A 24,319-nucleotide genomic window follows, 5' to 3' on the forward strand; every position below is an offset into this window, starting at 1 on the left:
CATTTCTAGCATTTTATTTTAGTAAAAATACTTTAAAAATTAATGTCCAGAAAAGAATAAGATGAAAAAACTCTTAAACTTGATAAGTTTCTTATCAAGTATCATTTGGAATTCTGGTATAAAAGTGAATATATATGATAGTAACTATTTTAACCTATTGAATAAAATAGAAACCATAAATCTATATTTATCTAAAAGGTAAAAAAGTGAATTGAAAGTTTAATGAAAAAGTGGAGTATTTACCTAGTCGCAAAGTACCTCCCCACAGATCTTTTTATTAACTGCAAAGCGGGAATGAGAAGCTTCATGGTACAGATGCCTAGAGTACATCACTTTGACCAAATGATCAAAGTGAACTTCATCAGTAATAGCACAGATCAAAACTGGGCACCACCTGGTAGTATAAACTGCAAAGAGCACAGCATCACTCTGTGATGTTACTGCCAGAGGTGCATGACCTGAATCCATCTGTGGGGAAATGACTTCTACACAATAACTAGACTGTGATCTTTAAAACTGTTCGGGTTGTGAACATCAAGGAGAAAGTCACTATTCCAGACTGACAGAGACTAAAAGGAATGGTCAAGTGCAGCTGGGTGATTATGATCTTGACTGCTACAAAGGACATTATTGGGAAAATTGGGAAAGCTTGAGTAGATTCTGAAATTAGGTAATGTAATGTAACATATCCATTACTGATCATTTCCTGACTTGGGAAGTTGTATTCTGTTTATGATTTTTTTTTTTTGTTTATAGGAGAATACGTACTAAATATCAGGGATGAAGAGGTATATCAGGGATGAACAGCAATTCATTCTCAAAGTTCTAAATTCTAGGTTAATATAATATTTCTAACTTTTCTCTCAGGTGCAGTGGTGCACGCCTATATTTCTAGTGACTCAGAAGGTTGAGGTAGGATTGCAAGTTTGAAGCCAGCCTGGGCAAGTTAAAGAGACACTGTCTCAAAATAAAAAGAGCTGGAGATAACTTAATGATAGCATGCCTCTAGGTTCAATCCTCAGTGTGTGTGTGTGTGTGTGTGCATTTTTTTTTCCAACCAATGATGAAGCTCTGGGAATAGTTAGTATGGGAAAAAAGCTTGAAGTAGGATCCAAGGGAAGATGTCTTTGATTATTTGAAGTTCTGTTAATGTACATGTAATGTAATGTGGACATTTTCATTGTCCGCATTATACAACTTGAGGTTGGAATGGTTTCTTATATTCATTGACACTTTTTTAGGGCTTTTTTTCATTATGATACATAACGTAATGATGCCCCTTATAATCGGTCATATTTTGCATCATCCTTAGATGACATACAGTTTTTCAGTGCTGTTTTTTCCCAGGACAGGACCTAAAGCCATGAATGTCCTCCAGGCATTTGTACCATGAAACTAATCTTTTCCCCTTTAATTAATAAAAATTCTGTGGGGCAGTACTTTGAGACTAAATAAATACTCCATTTCACAAAGATTTTAGTTTTAAAAAAGACCCTCATTGTCTTAAAAGTGATAGAACCAACTATCTAAAAAGTGTTAATTTAGTTGGGGCAGGTCTTACATTATGTTTGTCTTTTTCTTTTTTGGCAGAGCTGGGAGATTGAACTCAGGACCTTACACTTACCAAGCACTCTAACATTGAGCTACATTCCCTGCCTTTCTTATATTATGTTGAAGATTGATAACATGTCCAAACTCTTTTAACTTCAAGACTCTGTGACTCTCTTTTGACCAGAACCTGTCTTACAGCTGCTCCTCTGGACCTCATCATCTCCCTGAATTGTCATATCTCAAGTCTTGAACTCCAGTGTCCTGTTCTGGTCATTGCCTCTGCCCATTTTCCCCCCTCCTCCTGTCATTTGGTGATGTTGAAGCTTCCAGTTCCTTGAACTCTTTCTCCATCTTTTTCCAATTTTTTTCCCCTGATTTCACTCTTCCTTTCTGCTTAAATTGCAGGAGCCACTATTTCAGACACTGACTAGCAGTTTCTTTGAATCAAAAGATGTCCATCAAAACATGACTTACCAATTACCTTGAGGACCATTTGGCTCCCCGAATGTGTTAAATATCAGGTTAAGGAGTTTAAAATTTATTTGACTGACAGGAGGAACAGATACATGTTTTAGCAAAACTACTGACAAATTTCAGCAGGGAATTTATAATTGATATAGCCTGTCAACTACATCTGTTGGAATTACTGCTCTACTCAATTTATAAAAATGAAATGTAGCATATTTTTTTCTTTGAGTTCATTAAGGAATCAGTGAAAAGAAAAAATGAGAACTGGGCTTGAAGAAATGAGGAAACACTTTTCATGTATATATGTGTGTGATATTGGGAATCAAACCCAGGGCCTTGTGCTTGCTAGGCAACCATTCTGTCAGTGAGCTGTATCCCCTCTCCTTTTTATTTTTATTTCAAGACAGTCTTGCTAAGTTACCAAGGCTGGCTTTGAACTTGCAATCTTCCTGCCTCAGTCTCCCAAGTTACTGGGATTACAGGCATGCAACACTGTGCCCATCTTGAAAAAATAAAACTATTGTAGATAAACAGTTGAGAATGACTTAATTAAGTCAATGGAAGTGAACGTGAAGGGAAGGTGTTAGACCCTGAATGAGCCGACTAGACTCATTGAGAAACAAACAGCATAGAGTTCTTCCAGTATGTGTAGCATGACAGAGTATCATAGAAAACCCCTGAATTATACCTGTCTGTCCTTTCAGCAAGTTTTTTTAAAAACTTTATAGCAATGTTAATTTTTCACCTAATGCATATGATGTTCTGTTTGACAAGTAAATAGGTCATTGAGTTGTATAGGAATAACTCTAATACCATTGCTAGTAATTACTGTTATAAAATATCTTTGTAGACATTTAATGTAGGAATGCAGCATCCCCCTGAACTTTTTTTGAAGGCTAGTTTTCTGAAATTACATGTCTCTGAGTTTTGAGAGTCCTTAAAACTTCGGCAGGTGATTTGAGCTTATGAAACAAATTCATCTGTTAAGGCATAAAAACTGTTAAATAGATTTTATAGAGGGTTGTTACTTTCATAGAAAACATATACGCTTATAGTGAAAAAGTTAAAACCACCTCTCTCCATTTTGCAAGCCCTGCGTCAGTTCACTTTTTCTCTTCTTGGGTCTTCCTTTAAAATCAGCTTTGCAGCTGCACTGGGCTTGCCCTGAGATTTACTCCCAGAAGAGGTAAGAAGGAGGGTAGGGATTTCTGGCACTTCGAAAGTAAGTAGATTGACTTTCTGAGCTAAAGCCAGAATCCTCTTGGTAACAAGAACATTGGTCAGCAAGTACCTGAGTGCTTCCTGAGCTTGAAGGGGAAATTAAAGAGAAAGAACAGAGTCCCAAATGCTGTGGTAGGGGCTTTTGGTTTCTTTCCCACAATGTCTTCCTTTGCTTTCTGTGAGTAATAACAACACAAGTTGGATAGCTCACCAAGCTGTAGCATTTACTGAGCATCTGTCTTAAGTTCTTTTTCTTCTTTGAAAGAAAAAAACTGAAATTCAGTAACGTTGAATATCAGACTGAGATTTGAACCTAGATCTTCTGATTCATGAGCCCAAAAGGAGGCTAATTCTGAGGCTCCTGTTTTTGGCCCTTCAAAATTAATTCTGTAGCCAGGACTATAGGAGTCCATTTTTCCACTGGTCTGTTTTCCTCATTGAAAAATAGGTTTTGCTGGGAATTGTAAGGCTCTGTTTTATAGAAAAATTTCCCTCCCAACCGTTCTGTTTTTAATAGGAAAAAAGATAAGTAGAAAATGTTGTTAATGCTCTGATTATAGAATCATTTTTACAAAATGTAGGTGAAATTAAAGCATTAGAAAAATCAGTTTTGCAAATACCATTATAATAATTGAGGTGAACATCAGCAGATGTTAAGAGCCTTGAGTGAAAGCCTATTGAGGAACTGCTTATTCACACAATATGAAAGTATTACCACACAGATTGCTTATTAATTAAAAAGAGAAAAGCATTCATTTACAGTAGAGAAATCTGGATGTTACAAGATTAACTAAATTATAAAATTTGCCATCAGCAATAAAAGTAAAACCTGCCATGTGCTTCCGGATATACTGTCCTGAGAAGGAAGGACATAGAATTACCTCATAGCTGTCTTATCAGGTGTTTATTTTTTTATTTTTTATTTTTTTAAAGAGTGAGTAAGAGAGAGAGAGAGAAATTTTTTTTTTTAATGTTTATTTTTTAGTTTTCAGCGGACACAACATCTTTGTTTTTGTATGTGGTGCTGAGGATCGAACCCGGGCCGCACGCATGGCAGGCGAGCGCGCTACCGCTTGAGCCACATCCCCAGCCCCTTACCAGGTGTTTAATTTGGAGATATAATCATCAGGAAACAATCAGGGAAACCCAGCTTAAGGAACATTTTCAAAGTCTCTGGCTTGAACTCTTCAGAAACATCAGTGTCATGAACGGTGGACCAAAATGACCTGCAGAATTATTTTAGATCAAAGGAGACTTAATAAAATGTGACAACTAAGGACAGTGCCCACAGCCCCCTGATTGGAACCTGGATATAAAACTAAATGAAACAATTGTGGAAGTAATTACTAGGAGCAGTGCAGAGATACTTCAGTATGAACTAAATATTAAAGAATAGTGTTATTAGAGTTAAATATCTCAAGTATAAATAAATGAATTCTGAGCATTTAGAATTCACTTGTTCTTAGGAGATACTGTTGAAGTACTTAGGAATTCAATGTTTTATTGTTTGCAACTTACTCTTCATTGGTTCAGCAAAAATTAAATACATATAGAAAGGATGAAATATTACCAGTTGACAAATCTAAATAAAAAGCACATGAATATTCACATAGTATTAAAACTGTTCTGTGGGTTTGAGAATTATTTTAAATAAAAAAGAAAAGAAAAGGAGTATTGGGGCTGGGGTTGTGGCTTAGTGGTAGAGCACTTGCCTAGCATGCATGAGGCGCTGGGTTCGATTCTCAGCACCACATACAAATAAATAAAATAAAGGTCCATCAACAACTAAAAAATATTAAAAAACAGAATAGGAGTATTTATTAAAGTAACCAGATTCGGTGTGTTAGTCAGCTTTTTGTTGTTGTGACCAAAATATCTGACAAGAACAACTTAGAGAAGAAAAGGTTTATTTTGATTTAGATTTTAAAGGATTCAGCTCATAGTCAACTGGCTCCATTTCTCTGGGCTTGAAGTGAAGAAGAACATCATGATGGAAGAGTGTGGTGGAGGAAAGCTGCTCATCTCATGGCAGATGGGAAGCAGAGAGAAGATGGGGCCAAGGAGAAGATAAACCCTTTTAAGGCACACCCCTAGTTACCTACTTTCTTTCTACCTCCCAGTAGTCCATCCAGCTGTCAGGGTTAATTTGAATTCCACTGATGAGGTCAGAGCCCTCCTGATTCAGTCATTATCTTAAGCTCCACCTCAGAACCTTGCTTCATTGGGGTTTCAACACCTGAGCTTTTAGGGCTATTCCAGATCCAAACCATAACACTCAAGCAGTGAGCATTGATTTCCATTAAAAAATAACAATGGAGCAAGCTTTTCAAGAAAATAGTTAAAAGTAGGAATTACAAATAGGTTGTGTTTTTATTTGTTTGTTTTTGTTTTAGGGGGGTACTGGGGATTGAACTCAGGGGCACTCAACCACTGAGCCACATCCCCAGGCCTTTTTTATATTTTATTTAGAGACAGGGTCTCACTGAGTTGCTTAGCACCTTGATGTTGCTGAAGCTAGCTTTGAACTCCTGAATCCTCCTGCCTTAGCCTCCCAAGCTGCTGGGATTATAAGCTTGCACCACCACGCCCAGCTCACAAATAGGTTTTTTGTTGTTGTTTTTTTTTTAAGAGAGAGAGAAGTGAGAGAGAGAAAGAGATAATATTTTAATATTTATTTTTCAGGTTTTGGTGAACACAACATTTTTATTTTATTTTTATGTGGTGCTGAGGATCGAACCCAGCGCTCCGTGCATGCCAGGTGATCGCGTTACCGCTTGAGCCACATCCCCATCCCCACAAATAGGTTTTTAATTTCATTAATCATCTCTGATTAATGAATAGCTGCTGTCAGACATGTTGAAATGCATGGGATGCTGAAGCTATATCCATGATTTATTAGCAGTGTTTACCAAGGACTTAATACATCTCTACTTAAATGTTTATATCACTACACTCTAGCTGACCCTTAACTAATCACTCACTGCTTACCTAACCCATTTTTATCCTGAAGGTTAACTTTTCTCTGGCATTAATGTTTTTCTTGAAACTAGCCAGGCTCTCCAAATCTTTATTTCAAAATGACATACCCTTAAATCGGGCTTAAGGTATGGGGAAACACAGGGCCTTTCTTCTAGGAGTAGTCCCCTATATAACTCATCAGATTATAAGGGCTTTAAAACCTAACACAATTAAGAACTCAGTCCACATCCCCTGGGCTGGGGATGTGGCTCAAGCCGTAACACGCTCTCCTGGCATGCGTGGGGCGCTGGGTTTGATCCTCAGCACCACCTAAAAATAAAATGAAGATGTTATGTCCACTGAAAACTGAAAAATAAATATTAAAAAAAAATTCTCTCTTTCTCTCTCCTCTCTCTCTTAAAAAAAAAAAAAAAGAACTCAGTCCTTCACTAGTATTCTGATCATCTGTTGCAGTTATTTTTCATTTTGTTGGATCTTAGTGACTTAGACTACTTTGCCATCATTCTTCCCAGTCTCCTATGTGCTGAGGTGATGAAACTATGCCTGTGTTTTATTCTGTTTCTAGTCCCTTATGATTCTTCTTTGCTCTCCTGAGAGCAGATGGAGTTTTCACGTCATCAAGAACAGGTAATTTTTGCAGGGCACATGGCACATACTTACAATCCTGGCTACTTAAGAGGCAGCTGAGGCAGGAGGATCATAAGTTCAAGGTCAGCCTCAGCAACTTAGTGAAAACCCGTCTTAAAATAAAAATTAAATGGGGCCGGGTTGTGGCACTTATCTGGCATGTGTGAGGCACTGGGTTCGATCCTCAGTATAACATATAAATAGATAGATAGATAGATAGATAGATAGATAGATAGATAGATAGATAGATAAAATAAAGGTATTGTGTCCATCTACAACTAAAAAAAAATTTTAAATAAATAGATAAAAATTAAATGTATGAGTTTGTTGGGATGAACCCAACTAACATGTATAACAATAAAGCTCTAATTTAAAAAAAAAAATGAAATGTGTGTCAGAACTTGAAAAAAATTAAAATTTTAATTTAAAAGGGCTGGGGTATAGTATAGCTCAGGGGTAGAGCACCCTGGATTCAATCTTCAGTACCAAAAGAAAGAAAAGGAGGGGGAATTTTTTTGTCTATTTAAGAAGAGAAAGGAAAATTTAAAAAATAAAGAAGTGAAAGGAGCCTCTATAATAGTATGTGCTCAATAAATATCATTGAATGGATGGTTGAAATAATTAAACATTTCTTTTCCCAAACAGCTTTCCTGTTGAAATTAGTTGATACATTTATTTAGTGTTGTTTGAACGAAATTACCTGGATTGGTTCCCTCAGCTACTTGTGCAGCTTTCCCTCTTCCTTTTTCAGCTTGAGTCTTCAAGAGGGAGCCTCAGAACTGATTTCTAAAACTGTTTGTACCTGGTGTGATTATAAAGCAATGAGACTGATTGTCATATGTTGTTTGTGGGATCCGTCTCAGTTACTTTATAGCCATACCTGGTATCTTATACCACAGATCATTGCCTGTTGAACAACATTTAAAAGCACAAACCTAAGATTTCTAGGTGGAAATTTAAGCTGGCTTAGCATTATTTTATGATTTTTCTCTAATTTATTACTAACCAGAACTCATTTCAGAAAGGTAATTAGATGTTAATTTTATTGCTTGCTTTAATTTTGCATTTTCTTTTTGTTATGGATTTTTAATCAGTGTTCTGATAAACTGCTGTTCTGATAAAGTGGCTGGGACAATTTTGAATAAGGTAATATATAAATATACATTCCATTGGATTACATTTTTCATAAAATTTCTTTTATTTTTTTTCTGTCACATGTAGTCTTTTGACTACATGTAATACAAGGATAGTTCTTTTAGCTAAATATAAAACATATAAAGCCAAATGTTTTTAACACTCATCAAAGAAGCTTTTGAAAGTCAAGTGTTAGCGGTTGTTTGTTTTGTTTGGTGGTTTACATTTACATACACAAGCCTTATTCATATTCTAATAGATAATTATACTTTTCTCTTTCCTCAAATAAAATGTTTATTCCCCTTCTCCTATACTTCTATCTCTCTTAAGAGTTCTTTGAAGAAGTCAGATTGCATGTACCCATAAGTAGCTTTATAAAAGGTTGGTTGCTGACATATCAGTGGTAGACAAGCTTCTCTGTTTCCTTAAATTAGGAAGCTATTTCCATTGTGTAGAAGGAAAGAGAGAGAGATTTTATGCTATCCACAGGAGAGGTAGTTACTTGCCTTGAATGTATTCCAGCTTCTGGAAATTAAGAGGGAAAGGACTAGAAGGGCTTAGAAAGGGCTTAGAAGGGCAACGTAAGACCACGTTTATAGTTGCATTATTTGTGGCTGTGACAGACCTCTAAACAGCTATTAGAAGTTGGAGATTTTTTATGCCAAATTAGTCCTAATGTTAAAGCTTGAATCTCTCAAGAAGGGCTTGAGTTCCAAAAGGGCTTTGGAGTAAACTTGAAAGGAGCCTTATTTGGGCCAGGTCTACATATAGGACCAAGGTTAGTTTGAAGTGTTATTAATAAAAGGTATGACAATTTGTTGTTGTAGTTCTGTTACTAGGCATATGTTGTAAGTCTTGGTGATGTTATAAAGCTCCATGCCTTATGCTTCTTTCTATCCCTTGTACAGTTTATACATAATAGGTGCTCCAGGAATGCAAGAAATACCTACTTGTACTATATGTAACAGTATTTTTCTTCATTTCTTAAGATATTAGGACTTTCTGAAGACCACTTAAGATAGAAAAAGTTTTATAATATAAACCCACCATGATCTTATCACATTTCCATGGCTGTATATTATGCTGTGATATTATCTGTTGTCACATTTGGCTGGCTTAATAATCTTTTTTAAATGTAGTTGTCTTTAAGACAAGTTAACACTGTTCTTAACACTGCAGTTGTTTAACACCTCATGTCTAAGTTTTAGGTATTATACAACATGGTCCCACTCGGAAACTGCATACCCAACTGCAACTTCATTTCAGTTGAAAAGCTGAATCTATAAATTCTTCCCATTAGCAAAAATTGTAGTTTTTCTAAGGAACATATTTTATTTTTCTAAAAATTCTAAATGTCGCTTGAATATATATATTTATTTTGCATTACAGGCACTGGAGATATTATTGCTGTCATGATAACAGAATTGAGGGGTAAGGATATTTTGAGTTATCTGGAGAAAAACATCTCTGTACAAATGACAATAGCTGTTGGAACTCGGATGCCGCCAAAGAACTTCAGCCGTGGTTCTCTAGTCTTCGTGTCAATATCCTTTATTGTTTTGATGATTATTTCTTCAGCATGGCTCATATTCTACTTCATTCAGAAGATCAGGTACACAAATGCACGTGACAGGAACCAGGTGAGCTACCAGAACTGTCCAACAATAACTATAATCCATAGGCGCTATTGTGATCACACATCTTGCAACATTTTTTTTGATTAAAGCTGTAACCTTAGGGGCTGGGACTATGGCTCAGTGGTAGAGTGCTCGCCTAGCATGTGTGGGGTACTGGGTTCTATCCTCAGCACCACATATATGTAAAATAAAGATATTGTGTCCACCTAAAAAAAAAAAAAGCTAGGAAATAAATATTTTTTTAAAAAAGCTGTAACCTTAGAGTCATTGTAATACATTGAAAACATATCTACACTAATATTTTAAATACCTAAAAGGGGAAATCGTTCTATTTATAGTTATCACTGATGATATTCTGGTTAGCCAGATAAATAATTCTATTAATTTGGAGAAATATCACAAAGTTGTATTTTTAAAAATTTATTTATTTTATACATGACAGTAGAATGCATTTTGACACATCATACATAAATGGAGTATAACTTCTCATTCTTCTGGTTGTACATGATGTAGAGTTACACAGGTCAAAGTTGTATTTTTAAAATGGTAACTTTAGTTGTCACAAGAGAGGGGAGCTGGGAGGATTGAGGAGGTTTCATTCTATACCCTTTTCTATTTTAATCTTTTTCCCACATAAATTTTGAACTATGTATTATCTATTCAGGAGGAAAAAATCAATTAAAAATAAAATTCCTATCATATCTAAACTCAGACATGGGATGAGGGTGAGGTGGGGAAGAACAGTAGAAGAAATGGTCATTTTAGAATTTGTCTCTGAATGGTCATTTTAGAATTTTGTCAATTTACACATCCTAAGGGCTCGATGAATTTTGGTTTAATGAATAAAGACTACGTAGAGGCAGTTCCCCGGATGAAGGGTGTAGATAGATGATGATTCTGAGTTTGTTAGTTTGTGTAATATCCTAAGAGTTGAGTTTGGGTTGTCCCTGTCCTAGACTTTTCCTTTAGGAACTAAGAAGTGAATTGCTTAGAGAGAAGCCAAGTTTTGCATAGCGCGATCTTGTTCTATCGGTGCATAAGGATTCCCATGGAGGAGTTGGAATTTTCATCTCTCCTTATTCTAGTAAAAGAAGAATAGACTTTGGCATGGAAAAGGTGTGAGTTCAAATTCCTACCTTATTACCAGTTTACCTATTTTCTTCCTGGACAATTTATTTAGCTTCTCAACTTGTTTCTTCATCTGAAAATAGTTATAAAATTTGTTTTTGTTTTTGCAGTACTGGGAATTGAACCCAGGGCCTCATGCAAGCTAGTGAAGCTCTACCACTGAACCACATCCCCAGCCTTTGAAATTTCTGAAAATTACAGTTTATTGAACATGAACATGCCAGGCTCTATGAAGTATCTTGTCTACTTTTGAATTTTTTATTTTAATAAGTTTTATAATTTACAAAAAGTTGCAAGAATAATGCAAAAGTATTCCCTTCATGAATATTATCCAGCTGTTAACATTTGCTATATTTTCTTTTCTATGTTTAAAAATATATAAACCATTTGAGAGTAAGTTTTAGATATGGTGCACCCTACCTTTAATACTTCATTGTGTGTTTTGTAAAAACAAGAACATTCTCTTATTTAACCATAGTATGATTATTCAAAATCAGGAAATTAACATTGATGCAGTGCACTATCTAATCTACAGATCAGATAGTTGTATAAAATAGTTTTCAAGTTGTGTAAAACTGCTCAATAATTCCATTTTGATAGCAAAGAAAAACCCCAGCTTGATTGGATCAGATTTACAGATTACATTGCATTTCGTTGTCATGTCTCTTATTGTTTCATGACATTGACATTTGCCAAGAGGGTCAGATTTTGTGTTTGAGTTTGTCTGATGTTTCTTCATGATTAGATTCAGATTATGTACACTTTCTGAGAAATACTGGCCTTTTGCATTTTTTAAACTTTATTTTGAGATAATTGAAGAGTTACTTGCATTTGTAAGAAATAATGCAGAGATCTGTTTTCCTCTAGTGATAATATATTGCTTGGTTATAGTTAGTATTACAACTATAATTATAGTTAGTATTCCACATCAGAAATTGATGTGGATGTAATCTACTGATTTTACTGCATTCACTGGACTCTTTATGTGAGAGTATGTGTGTTTTTAGTTCTGTGCAGTCTTATATTCATGTGACCATCACAGTCAAGATACACAACAGTTTCATCGCAAGGATTCCTCGTGCTACTGTTACAACCATAGTACCTTCTTCCCTAACCCCTCACCACCACTAATCTGTTCCCCATGTCTACAGCTTTGTCATCTCAAGAATGCTATGTATATAGAGATATATTGTGCTTCACCTCTAGAGTTTAGATTTCTTCATTCAGCATAATTCCCTTGATGTCCTTCCAACTTGGGAGTATCAGTAGTTTATTCTATTTTAATAATTTTGGCTTTAATTTGCATTTTCCAGTGACTACTGATGTTGATTATCTTTTCATGTGCTTATTTGCCATCCTCTTTAGTGAAATGTCCATTTATGTCTCTGCCTGGATTGTTTTTTACTGCTCAGTTTCAGATGTGTGGTTTGCAAATACTTTCTTACATTCTAGTTTGTCTTTTCAACCTCTTTATTGGGTCTTTTAAAGAGCAGAAGTTTTTAATTATGATGAAGCTTAATATATGAATTTTTCCTTTTATGAATCGTGTTTTGTGTCAAATATAAAAATAAAAACCCTGCCTAACCCTAAATATTCCAAAGATTTTCTTTTTATCTTCCCTAAAAGTTTTATACTTTTCCTTTTTAGATTTAAGCTTGTAGTTTATTTATTGGAAACCTTTTCTCTTTTTTTAATATATGCACTTAGGGGCTGGGGATATAGCTCAGTTGATAGAGTGCTTGCCCTGCATGCACAAGGCCCTGGGTTCTAATCCCCAGTACCACAAAAGAAAAACCTCTAATATATGCATTTAGAGCTATAGATTTTTCTCAGCACTTCTTTATCTGTGTCCCACACATTTTCAATTGTTAATTAATTTAACATGTTATGTTTTCATTCAGTTTTATGGTTTTTTTTTTCTTTTGAGACTTCCTCTTTGACTCATATGTTATTAAGAAATGTGTTTAGCCAGACACAGCAGCACGCCTGTAATCCCAGTGGCTTGGAGACTGAGGCAGCCTCAGCAATTTAGCAAGGCCCTAAGGAACTTAGCAAGACCCTGTTTCTAAATAAAATATAAGAAAGGGATAGGAATGTGACTCAGTGGTTAAGTGCCCCTGGGTTCAATCCCTAATACCAAAAAAAAAAAAAAAAAGTTTAATATTCTTTATTATCTTGGTGTTATGGTCACGTTATCTTAGTGACTCCATTATGATCAGCAAAATACTTTGATTCCTATTCTTTTTCTGTTTCTTAAGATTTGTTTTATGATCTAGGATATGGTCTACCTTGATGAATGTTTCATGGGTACTTAAAAAAAATGTGAATTGAGCTGCTATAAACATTGATGTGGCTGCACTACTGTAGTATGCTGATTTTAAGTCCTTTGGGGTATAAACCAAGGAGTGGGATAGCTGGGTCAAATGGAACCAGGTGTCCTTCAATAAATGAATGGATAAAGAAAATGTGGTATATATACTCAATGGATATTACTCCTCTTTAAAGAACAGATAAATTATGGCATTTGCCAATAAATGGATGGAATTGGATAATATCATGCCAAGTGAAATAAGCCACAAAACCAAAGGCCGAATGTTTTCTCTAATATGCAGATGCTAAGTCACAATAAGGGGAGGGCACTAGAGAAGAATAGCGTTTCTTAGATTAGTGAAGGGAGGGGAGGAGACGTGGGAATAGGAAAGAAGTGGAATGAAACAGACATTATTACAGTATGTATGTATGTATGTGACTGCATGACCAATATGATTCTACAACATGTACACACAGAAAAATGAGAAATTATATCCCATCTATGATATATCAAAATGCATAAAAAATTAATTTAAAAATGTGTGTTCTGGGACTGGGGTTGTGGCTTAGTGGTAGAGCGCTCGTCTAGCATGTGTGAGGCCCTCGGTTAGATCCTCAGTACCACATAAAAATAAATAAATAATTTAGAAGAATAATTTCTTATAAAAAAAAAATCTGTGTTCTACTGTTGGGTGGAGTGTGTATAAATTTCAAATCAGTGTACTCCCTGAGGAGCTGGGTTGGGAGACTACTTTCCCACTGGGTGCTGGTGGAACTAGGGTAAGAGAAATAGTGTGATTTTCCCCTAGGCATCTGGCTAGAGTAGAATAGGTATTGCCCAGAAAAGTTTTCTGATATTAGATCACCTTCTTCCTGGCGCTTTGACTAGAGGAAATTAGGCTTTTCTTGGCTTTGTCTGTTTCCTGTTGGAAGTTCCAGATTGGAGGCTTCTGTAGCATGTTGTCTGGAATATATGGGAAGCAGTAAGGAAGCCCAAGGAGCTCAGCACCCTGCGTTTTCCTCAAGTCTCAAGGTTCCTGGATAGCATACCTCCTCTTTCCTTATTATAAATGCCATATGACTTTAAAATAAAAAACAGATTAAAGTTTTTTTTAAAAAAATACGTTGCCATATGAAATACTGAAAATAAAATGAGGAAGAGCTGCTTGACAGAAAGCCTATAGTAATAATTAGCTGAATGTAGCACTTCCAGAGACCTTTGGAAAAAACTCATAGTTGTCCCGGGAGCCTGCTATTTAAAGATAGTGCTTTAATTAGCACCCAGTAAGAGGCCTATGTGAGATGAAGGAGTAAATGCAGTCACCATCTGGCACTGGCCATAAACAGGGCTTGTTTCCCTAGCATTTGTTTTGTGGCTCCTTTCAAAGCATCCCTCTCCAGACAGTGCTTCAGTGGAAAGTGATGTTCTGACCTTTTTTCTTCCTTCCGTTTTCCCTAACATTGTGAAATGCTTGATGAAATTTTTATGTGACTTAAAAAGCTTAGCTTATTAAAGTTTAATAAGCAGGTGGCAGCAACTTGACTGTTTGAAACATTTGTCTATTTTAAAAGAGAGGCCAGAACTAGTACCAAGGAAAAACAGTGAGTTAAGAAAGACTCTGATTTTCCCCAAGAAAATGTTATATAATGAAGCAGTTATTCTACAGAATATGTTACTAGGGAGAGCTACATATTGTAAATAGTTTTCTAATCACAATGTAAGCACAATGGTAACACTTCAGACCATTTTACATGTGATATAAAAATCTAACGCTTTTGCTTTTAGTTTGCTTTGGCTTTTAGTTTACCGCTTAAGTGTCTGTGGTTTGTTCTTCCTGAAAAACTGTTTCAATACATCAGAATACTGTTTAGGCACAGATAGCTCAGATGATGGCTAATGTTAAACTTAAATGTAATGTCACTTTTTAAGTTAAGTCAGCGATAGTTATTTTACTTAAAAGGGTAAATGTTTGGTGCTTTTATATTGAAAGTGTGCCCAAGGATTTTTCTGAAAATTGTTAATTTTTTTCAACAATTCCATGATTGATATTGCACTTTTAGTCCCAAAGTAGTCAAATCTGATTCCTAAAATTACAATAAAATTTTTATTTTGCTGTTGAAGAAAAGGGCAGATACATAAATTTTCACAGCCTACCTAATGGAGTTTAGAATATCTTAAAGATTTCTTGTAAAAATACATATGTTATAGTTAAAGCTTTGTCCCAGGGTTTCATAAACTGACTTCCAGACCACTCACGTATAATTGAATCAAGCCTTTATTGAAGCACACCGGTGGCGGCTGACCAGAACATAAAGCTGTTCCCCTGATCAGCCCTGAACAATTGCAAGGGCACTCCTTATAAGCCTGAAAACCGCAAAAGGGATGTTCAGGGGGTCTAGCCAATGCAAGCAAGCCAGGTTACAAAAGCGGGAGAGTGCAGTCAAGTGGAGGGAAGCCTAACCAATCACAGTTAGCCCAGTCACCCCAGTTACAGAAACAGAGCCCCATTACCCTAGTTACAGAAACAATACCCCATTAGGTAGTTCCGTGTTCTTAAAGGTTTCTTTAGCAAAAGGAAAAGAACATCTTACTCCAGTCATGACTCTTCTACTTGGCATGGTTGTTTTACAGGATGAAGTCATAAAACAAAATGGAGTCACATTTGCTCCTACTATCACATTCCCCACTGGTTTTAGTAGGTTTGATGTCAATCTTGCACATCATTAGGCCTCAATTTTTTTTTTTTTTTGTTTTTATCCTTCTGTGTCTAAGGAACTATACTGGGCTCGCAAGACCATAAGTCTGACCTCATCTACATTTTTTTGTGTATATGGTTTAGGAGGGTTTTTAAGAGGCAGGGTCCTACAGTAATACCAATCAGGAGAAGGGACTAGGGCCCCAACTACAGCTGAACTGATGGTAGTCAACCAAGGGGACCATGAGAATAGGTTTTGGAACCAATTGCCTGAAGTTTCTAGTGCTTCATCTCTTTCCTTTAACCTGTTTCTCACAAGCGCCAAACTGTCCTTTATTATCCCAGAATGGTTTGCATAGAAACAAGTTTCTCCTGGAGCCATACAAAGTCCTCCTTGTTTCAGAAAGAGACCATTCTAGACCTCATCTGTTTTGTAAGACTATTTCTGTCAGAGAGTCTAGTGAAACCTCTAGTTTGGAGATTGACTTTTCTAGTTTTCCTAGTTTTTCTATATCTATTTGATGGCTGAGGGACTTAAAATTTTTAGAGTTTGTGATAAGACCTGCAGTTCCTAAAGCAGTAGATCCAGCTATTTCCAAACCAGTTAGGAGGGGAACTAAAATGGAGGCAGCCCGTCTATGTTGATAAATCAGTGGGGCCTGGCCTTTTAATAAGTCCAGGTGTTCTTTTCCCTTTACTCCATCAAAATAGTAGGTTACATAGTTCAGAGTTATTGACAGTTTGGAGATTTAGTCAAGGAGTTCAAAGTGGGACCCGGGAAGCACAATTTTTGGTGAACAGGGAGTTTTTTTCCACTTATAAGTTGGGTTATGGAAGCAAGTGTCTCTTTCTGGGAGATCACCCAGGGTGATCTTGGGAGCAGTTTCCCAGGTACATCTTCCTGAGCTAGACATGTTGGCGAACATCTACATTTACCGTAATTTTTCCTCTAATATTAGGGACTTCCAACTGCTGTAAGGGAAAAGGGCGATGACCGTTCTTGCTACTTCCAGCTGAAAGGGGGTGATGTGCAGTGGGCAAGCAGTTTGGAGTCCCTTTTTAGAAACCGAGTGGGTCAAGGAGTCCATGGTAAAAATCTGGCTCAGGAAGAACAGGATGTAAATTCACCTGGGGTGGGCACTTCTATGAGAGAAACAAAAAGACATGAGTGCTGAAGTAAGATTAATACAAAATAGCAGTTGTAGCATCTGGAACCTGTCCATGAATATCATGAAAATGACAGAAATTAATAATTGTTTACCAGGAGGCGGAAGACCTGAGAAAATGTCCCAATAACAAGGCCTAACAAAGCCTAATAAGGCACTTTTTTAGGGAACATAAATCTTTAACATTGTCAGAATTATCAGGAATGTAGACACAACATTTAGTTAAATTAGTTAATGTCATCTGGTTTTTGTAAAAATACCTTTTTGGCATGACCTCTGTGTTCAGTAAAGATCCTTTTGTTACTTAGGGCTAGATAATTATATTAATAAACATTGATTACACCTACCTATGTAAGAAGATCTGTAGACCTTAAACTGAATAGAAACTTCTGGCATTTATTGGTAGTTATCAGGCATTTTTGCCTAAGAATTTTTCTTCTGTTGTCTCCAGTCTTACTTATTTTGGGGGATGCTAGCACTAGTGTACATTTTAAGTTACATTAAAATAACTGTTGTTTCTTTTTAAATGTCCAGGAATGGCTGTGCTTTTGTTTTAACTATTTTTGCTAGGTGTTTAAGACCAAGCTGGTCAAACTGACCTTGTTTCTATCTATTGGTAAGAGTCAGCTGAGTTTCCTTGGAGGACATTCTTGGGGAACATGTGAGTGGCTTTTTAGCTCTATTAGTGTCATCTGCATTAGGATGGGTCAAGGTCTTGCTGACCATCTGGCTTCCCTTGGAAGCATCAGGCATGTCTCCTTTTTAAATGACCCTCCTCTTTTGCAGCATGTACACTCATTGGCTTTCTGTTCTCCAGTGGTCTCATTAATCTCCCTTATCGGGAGGTTATGTGGCCTGGAGTTGCAAAGCTTTTTCCCTGTCCTGGGTTCAGGCTGACTTAGAGGGCAAGAGCCAAATATTGGGTTTTTTGGCTCCTTTATTTTAACCTTAATATTTAAATTTGGCCTTAAACATCCAGCAAGTCAGTTTTACCAGTTTTAAAGTAAGAATGCTGGGCTTTAACTTTAATCTTAATAACTTTACAGTTAATTTTTATATAACACAATATCCTTATTTTATTTATTAATTTATGTAATGCTGAAGATCTGCCTGAAGGCAAAAGATGACACCTTAGCATCTACCATATGATTTTTAAGATATTTTAAAAACTTTTTGCAAGAACTTTTTTAACATGTGGATATAGTATCTTAGACCTTATAAATGTCTCCAGGTTAGCAAAATGAAATATAACTTTATTACCTGTTTTCACTTCAAAAGTTCAGTAAGGCCTGGGTTTGTTAACTCAGTGGTAGATCGCTTGCCTCACATATATGAGGCACTGGGTTCAATCCTCAGCACCACATAAAAATAAATATATAAAATAAAGGTTTTGTGTCCATCTACAACTAAAAAATATTTTTAAAAAGATTTAGTGAGTAGTCAATTGAGAATGCACTTGCATGTCAAAATATAGAAATATACCAAATGTCTCTGTATCAGGGGAAGCTAATACTTGCTAGTACTCTGCATTTATACATTTAAATCTTTGAAAAATATGGGTTCAAAGTTTTTTCCTTCTAAATTGGTGGGATAAGTAGGAGTATTACATATACCATTCATACTTTTCCTCTAGAAAAGGATTGTATGGTCAAGAAAAGGCAACTACTTTTGTTATTATTGTATGATAGAATGAATTTTGTTTATTAGGGAGTAACAGTTCCAAAAAAACTAGAAAGAATAGGTGTTTGAACTGAGTTTATTATTTTGCTTATAATCTGTTGGGAAGGCAGATAGCATCATCAAAATTCTGTGTGGTATAAGTGTTTCTCTTTAGGCGCAAAATGATATTACTCCAGGTGAGTCAGGGACACTTCACAGAGAAGGTAGTGATACTTGAGATGAAGTTCAAAGAATATGCCTGCAGCAGACAGAGACTGGGAGGAAAGTTAGGCAAAGTGATCATTTTCCACAGAGCTGAGGATAGATAAAGGAGACAGGAGAGTTGAATGGCAGAACATTAGGAATAGTGGGGAGAAGGCTGGGAACCGTGAACCGATATTAGATGAGGAAATTAACATAGACTATGAAGGGCTTGAATCACATGCTAAGGAATTTAAACTTTATTCCCTAAGAAACAAGAAGTCAAACCAAGGGTCTTCAGCAGTAGAGTGATGAAAGATTTTTCCTGATAGAAAAGACTTGCAGGGGACATGGGGAGCTTGCTACTTAAGAGGGAAAACCTGAACACAAAGACAGATATTAATAAGCAGGGTATGTGGAAAGCTAAAAGGAGAGATTGGAGCACAGGGAGACAGCTTTCCTTTGACACAAAAAGGAAAAAGAAAGATAGGGAAAAGAGAGTGAATGAAGGAGGGTATAGATCATAAGACATTCCTGGGATTTAACTAGTTTATTAGAGCTGTTCACAGAACTCAGAGTAACATTTACTTATTAATAAGTTTGCTATAAAGAATATTAGAAGGTTATTGATGAAGAGATCCGAAGTATAAGATTATGTTAGAATTGACATGGAGCCCTTTCCTTGTATGCTACAGCCCACCTTCCACACCTTTGCCATCCAGAAACTCTCCAAATCCAGTCCTTTTGGGATTTTATAGAAGCTTCATTATATAGGCATGGCTGATTGAATCATTGGCCATGGGTGGTAAAGCAGTTTAACCTTTGAGGACCCCCCCACCCTCATCCCTATTGAGGTTGTGTCTCAAAAGTCTTAACCTCTCAAAGCTTGTCCTAGTCTTCCCTTTGACCATTTACCTTCCTGGGGTTGTAGCTCAGTGGTGGAGAACTTGCCTAGCATGTGTGAGGCACGATTCTCAGCACTGCATATAAATAAATAAGTAAAATAAAGGTCCGTTGGCAACTAAAAAATATTAAAAGAAAAAAGCTGAAATTAAGTAATAACTCTATAACTTTATTTATTTTGAATTATAGATAACAGTATAAATACCCAGCTTATTTTTCTTTTTTCAAAAACATAGTTTCTCTGTCCATAGCCATGACAATTTAGAAACAATGAATATCCCTGTTTATAAAAGAATGACAATAAACTCTGAAGGAATAGCAGAATTTGGGAAAATACTGTTTGGGGGTTCAGTGGCAGAGCACTTCCCGAGCATGTGTGAGCCCTGAGTTTGACCCTCCCCCAGCACCACACACAAAAAAAGAAAGACAAAAAATGGCTATTTTACATCCTCAATAAAATAATGAATTTCTGCCTTACCCCATTTCACCCTAGACTGCTCTAGGGTTGTCTTTAAATGTCACTTCCTACATAGAGGAACCTAGGGATCCTTGGGGAAATTACTACATACCTACAGCTAAAAATGTATAAAGTGGATCTTCTGTCATAAAACCAAGAAGGTATTAAGACTATAGTGGTGGTGGTATAAGTATTTAGTTGTCCTCTTAAAGGACCTCTTCATATCCACAAATGAGGCAGTTATAGCGTGTAATGAATAAAAACTGCAAGTGATTTGAAACTAGAGGTTGTTAGAGGACCAACTTGTTACTCTAAAAATCAGAGTTTTGAAAAAATTCTGGTTTTTCTATTCAGATTATTGAATGGTAATCAGTTCATGAGGGAAAACTTTTTATAGAAGAATTTCAAGTAATAAATGAATTATGGAATTAGAAAATCATTATTGAAATGATGGGTTTAGTTAGAGATAATCCATGGTTGCTAAAATCAGACATAAAATTCATGTGAGATTTAAAATGGATAGACCAGGCTGACAAAACCTGAATACACTAATCATGCTTCATATTACCAGGATATCACTTGGTAGGAATTATTCTTGCTAAAGCAATTGAACCTAAGAACAGTTGTCTAAGAAATGGACCAAATAAATGACACCAAGAAGAATCTGACAATTTAAAATGTGGGATGTTCTGTATGACAAATAACCCAATTTTATCCTTTAAAAATGGCATTTAAATATAAAAGTATGGTTAGAGACATCTGCTTTGGGCTAAGATGTAAAAATGGACTTGGTTTGCCCTCTTGTCTGAAACAGTTAATAAGAAAACAACTTCAAAACATTAGATATCAGGCAGCAACGGACAGAAATTCCTGAAAAATGGAAGACAAATGAGATGATCCTAGGATTGTTCATTTTAAATGTCTTGAGAGAGTTTCGAGGTGACTATATAGAGGGCCATGGCAGAATACAGTAGCCTTTTTCCTTGGAAGGAACAGATCTGAGATCTAGGAGAACAACCTGACTGGTATTCTTAGAGCACAGTAATGAAGAGAAGAGAAATGTATGGGGGTGGGGGGAACACCCTGATATCTACAGAGTCCAACTATCTTGCATATTTTCCAGAGTGCTAATCAACCCATATGTGTGGAAACTATCTAAGACTGGGATGGGGGATGGGAGAAATCCAAAGAGTTGAGGAAACAGTATATATTCAGAACTGAATTTTCATTTTCTACTTCCAGATGAGATTGGGCAAGTTCAGGATGGTATGGCCGTAGATTCACTTTCTACTTCCAAACCTCTCCCTGCATCATTCCCAAGTCATTAAATAATGACTCTTGGGGTTGGGGATGTGGCTCAAGCGGTAGCGTGCTTGTCTGGCATGCGTGCGGCCTGGGTTCGATCCTCAGCACCACATACCAACAAAGATGTTGTGTCTGCCGATAACTAAAAAAATAAATAAATATTTAAAATAAATAAATAAATAAATAAATAAATAAATAAATAATGACTCTTCTTTTCTAAGCAGCATAAGCCCCAAACCATGGTGTTATCTACACCCCCCTTCTCTTTGTCTTACACTCCACATCAAATCCACCTACCTTCAAGTATATTCTATACAATAACTATGAACAGTCCAAAAAAGAAATAAAACTATCCCATTTACAATAACATTAAGAGGTATAAAATACTGAACAATAACCTTAACCAAAGAGGTGAAAGACTTACACCCTGAAAACTAAAAAATATTGCTTAAGGGAATTAAAGAAGATGCACATACAGACTGAGTAGCCCTTATCTTAGTGTTCAGGACCAGAAGTGTTTCAGATTTCGGAGTTTTCCAGATTTGAGGATACTTGCATACATTTTACTGGTTGAGTATCCCTAATCCAAAAATCTGAAATTCAAGATGTTCCAAAATCCAAAATGTTCTGAGCACATGATTTCAGAGTATTTTGGATTTCAGATTTTCTGAGTATGAATGCTCAACATGTAAATGCAAAGAAACCCTGTGTTCATGAATTGAATATTCTAAATTGTTTAGATGTTAGTACTACCTAAACTGATCCAGCGATTCATTGAAGTCCTTATCAAAATCCTAATGCTATTTTTCCTCCAAAATAGAAAAATCCATGCTAAAATATATATGAAATCTCAAGAGATCCTCAATAGCTAAAAATTCTTTTAAAAGAAGGAAAAGTTAAAGGTCTCATGCTTCCCAATTTTAAATTGTGCTACAAAGTTACAATCAACCCAGTTTGGTGTTGGCATAAAGACAGATCTGTATACCAGTAGAATAGAAAAGGGTGCCAAGATCATTCATTGGGGTTAGGAAAGTCTTTAATAACAGTGGTAGGAAAACTGGTTGTCAACATGCAAAAGAATGAAGTTGAACTCTTACACTGTTTACAAAAATTAATTCAGAATGGACCAAAGACCTATACACAAGAGCCAGAACTATAAAATTTTAGAATAAGATGTAGGAGAAAAGCTTTGTAACACCGAATCTGGCATTGATTTCTTGGTTCTGGTACCAAAAGGAAATGAGGAGGAATTGATACAGTGAAGTACATACATCAAAATTAAAGACATCTATGCATAGTAAGATAGAGGAAGGAGAATAGGGGGAGGACAAGAGGAGGGAAAGTGGGGAAAATGGGGACTGAAATGGAGTAAATCAAATTCCATGCATTTATGATTTTGTCAAAATGAACCCAGCTTCTATGTGTAACTAGAATTCTGTAATAAAAAATGAAATAAATAAAATTGCATAAAAAATAAAAACATCTATGCATTAAAAAAAACAACAAAAAGGCAACCATTGAATAGGACAAAATATTTTCAAATCTTAAGGGGATTAATATCCAGAATATTTAAAGAACTCTTTAGTTAAAGAACTTTTTACTGTACTGTATGTAGTACAGTAAAAAAAAAAAAAAAAAACTAAAAATAGACCAAAGAATAAATATATACTTCTCCAAAGAAAATATAAGTGCCCAATAAGCACATAAAAAATGCTTAATATCACTAATCATTAAGGAAATGCAAATCAAAACCATATGAGTTATCACTGGACACCCATTAGGATGGCTAATATAAAAACAAAAAACCAATAACAGTTGGCATAAATCTGGAGGAATTAGAACCTCGTGTATTGCCGGTACATATGTAAAGCAATGTGTCTGCTGTGAAAAATTATATGGCAGTTTCTCAAAATGTTCAGCATTAATTTTAATATGATGCAATTACTCCACTCTGGTTTCATACCTAAAAGAGTAGAAAACAGACTCAAATAGATCATTTGTTTTACCCATGTTCATAGCAACATAATTGTTAATAGGCAAAAGGCAGAAGTAGCCCAACTCAAGATCCCATCTACAGATAAGTGGATAAATAAAATGTCACATATACATAGAACCAGAATATTATTCAGCCTTCAAAAAGGAAGGAAATTTTGAGACTTGCTATAATGAGGATGAAGCTTGAAGATTTTATGCAATGTGAAATATGCCAAAGAAAAACACTTTGATTCCTCTTATAAGGTAGCTAGAATAGTCAAAATTATAGAAACAGAAAGTAAAATGGTTGTTGCCAAGGGCTGGAGGAAAGGAGATTGGGGAGTAGCTATCTCATGCATATAGTTTTTGTTTTGTAAGGTTAAGAGTTTGAGATGCACAACAGTGGTATATTTGACTCACTAAGCTGTACATTTAAAAATGGTTAAGATGGCAAATTTAATGTTATGTATGTTTTAATGACTTAAAAAGATAATTGAAATATAATAACTATGTAGAGTATGTTAAATTTATTTATAAGTAAAATGGATAACAACAATAACACAAAGGCCAAGAGGGGAATCAAAGTATACTGTATAAGGCTTTCATATTGTACAGGATGAGTATAATTACTTGAAGTTCAACTGTGATTACATATGTATGGGTTAAACCAGGCATGGTGGTGCATGTGTATGATCTCATGGCTTGGGAGGCTGAGGCAGGAGGATTGCAAGTTCAAAGCCGGCCTCAGCAACTTAGGCCCTAATCAACTTAGAAACTGTCTCAAAATAAATATATGAATGAATGAATAAATGAAAAAACAGATGAAAGGGGCTGAGGATATGGCTCAGTGGTTAAGCACCCCTGGATTCAATTGCTGGTACCAAAAAAAAAAAAAAAAAAAAG

At 35.8% G+C, this 24,319-nt stretch overlaps 1 protein-coding gene across 1 annotated transcript in view; it reads left to right on the plus strand.

The window, feature by feature from the left end:
- Rnf130 (ring finger protein 130) overlaps positions 1-24,319 on the plus strand; it is a gene marked incomplete at its 5' end in the record, with an annotated part of 61,225 nt that overhangs the window by 10,637 nt on the left and 26,269 nt on the right. The window contains one exon of the mRNA XM_015506411.2: positions 9,370-9,620. Coding sequence (XP_015361897.2) covers positions 9,370-9,620 — 251 coding nt within the window. The remainder of the gene's footprint in view (positions 1-9,369; positions 9,621-24,319) is intronic.

The sequence above is a fragment of the Marmota marmota genome, unplaced genomic scaffold (genome assembly GCF_001458135.2).
Source record: "Marmota marmota marmota unplaced genomic scaffold, marMar, whole genome shotgun sequence".
Classification (NCBI taxonomy): Eukaryota; Metazoa; Chordata; class Mammalia; order Rodentia; family Sciuridae; genus Marmota; species Marmota marmota.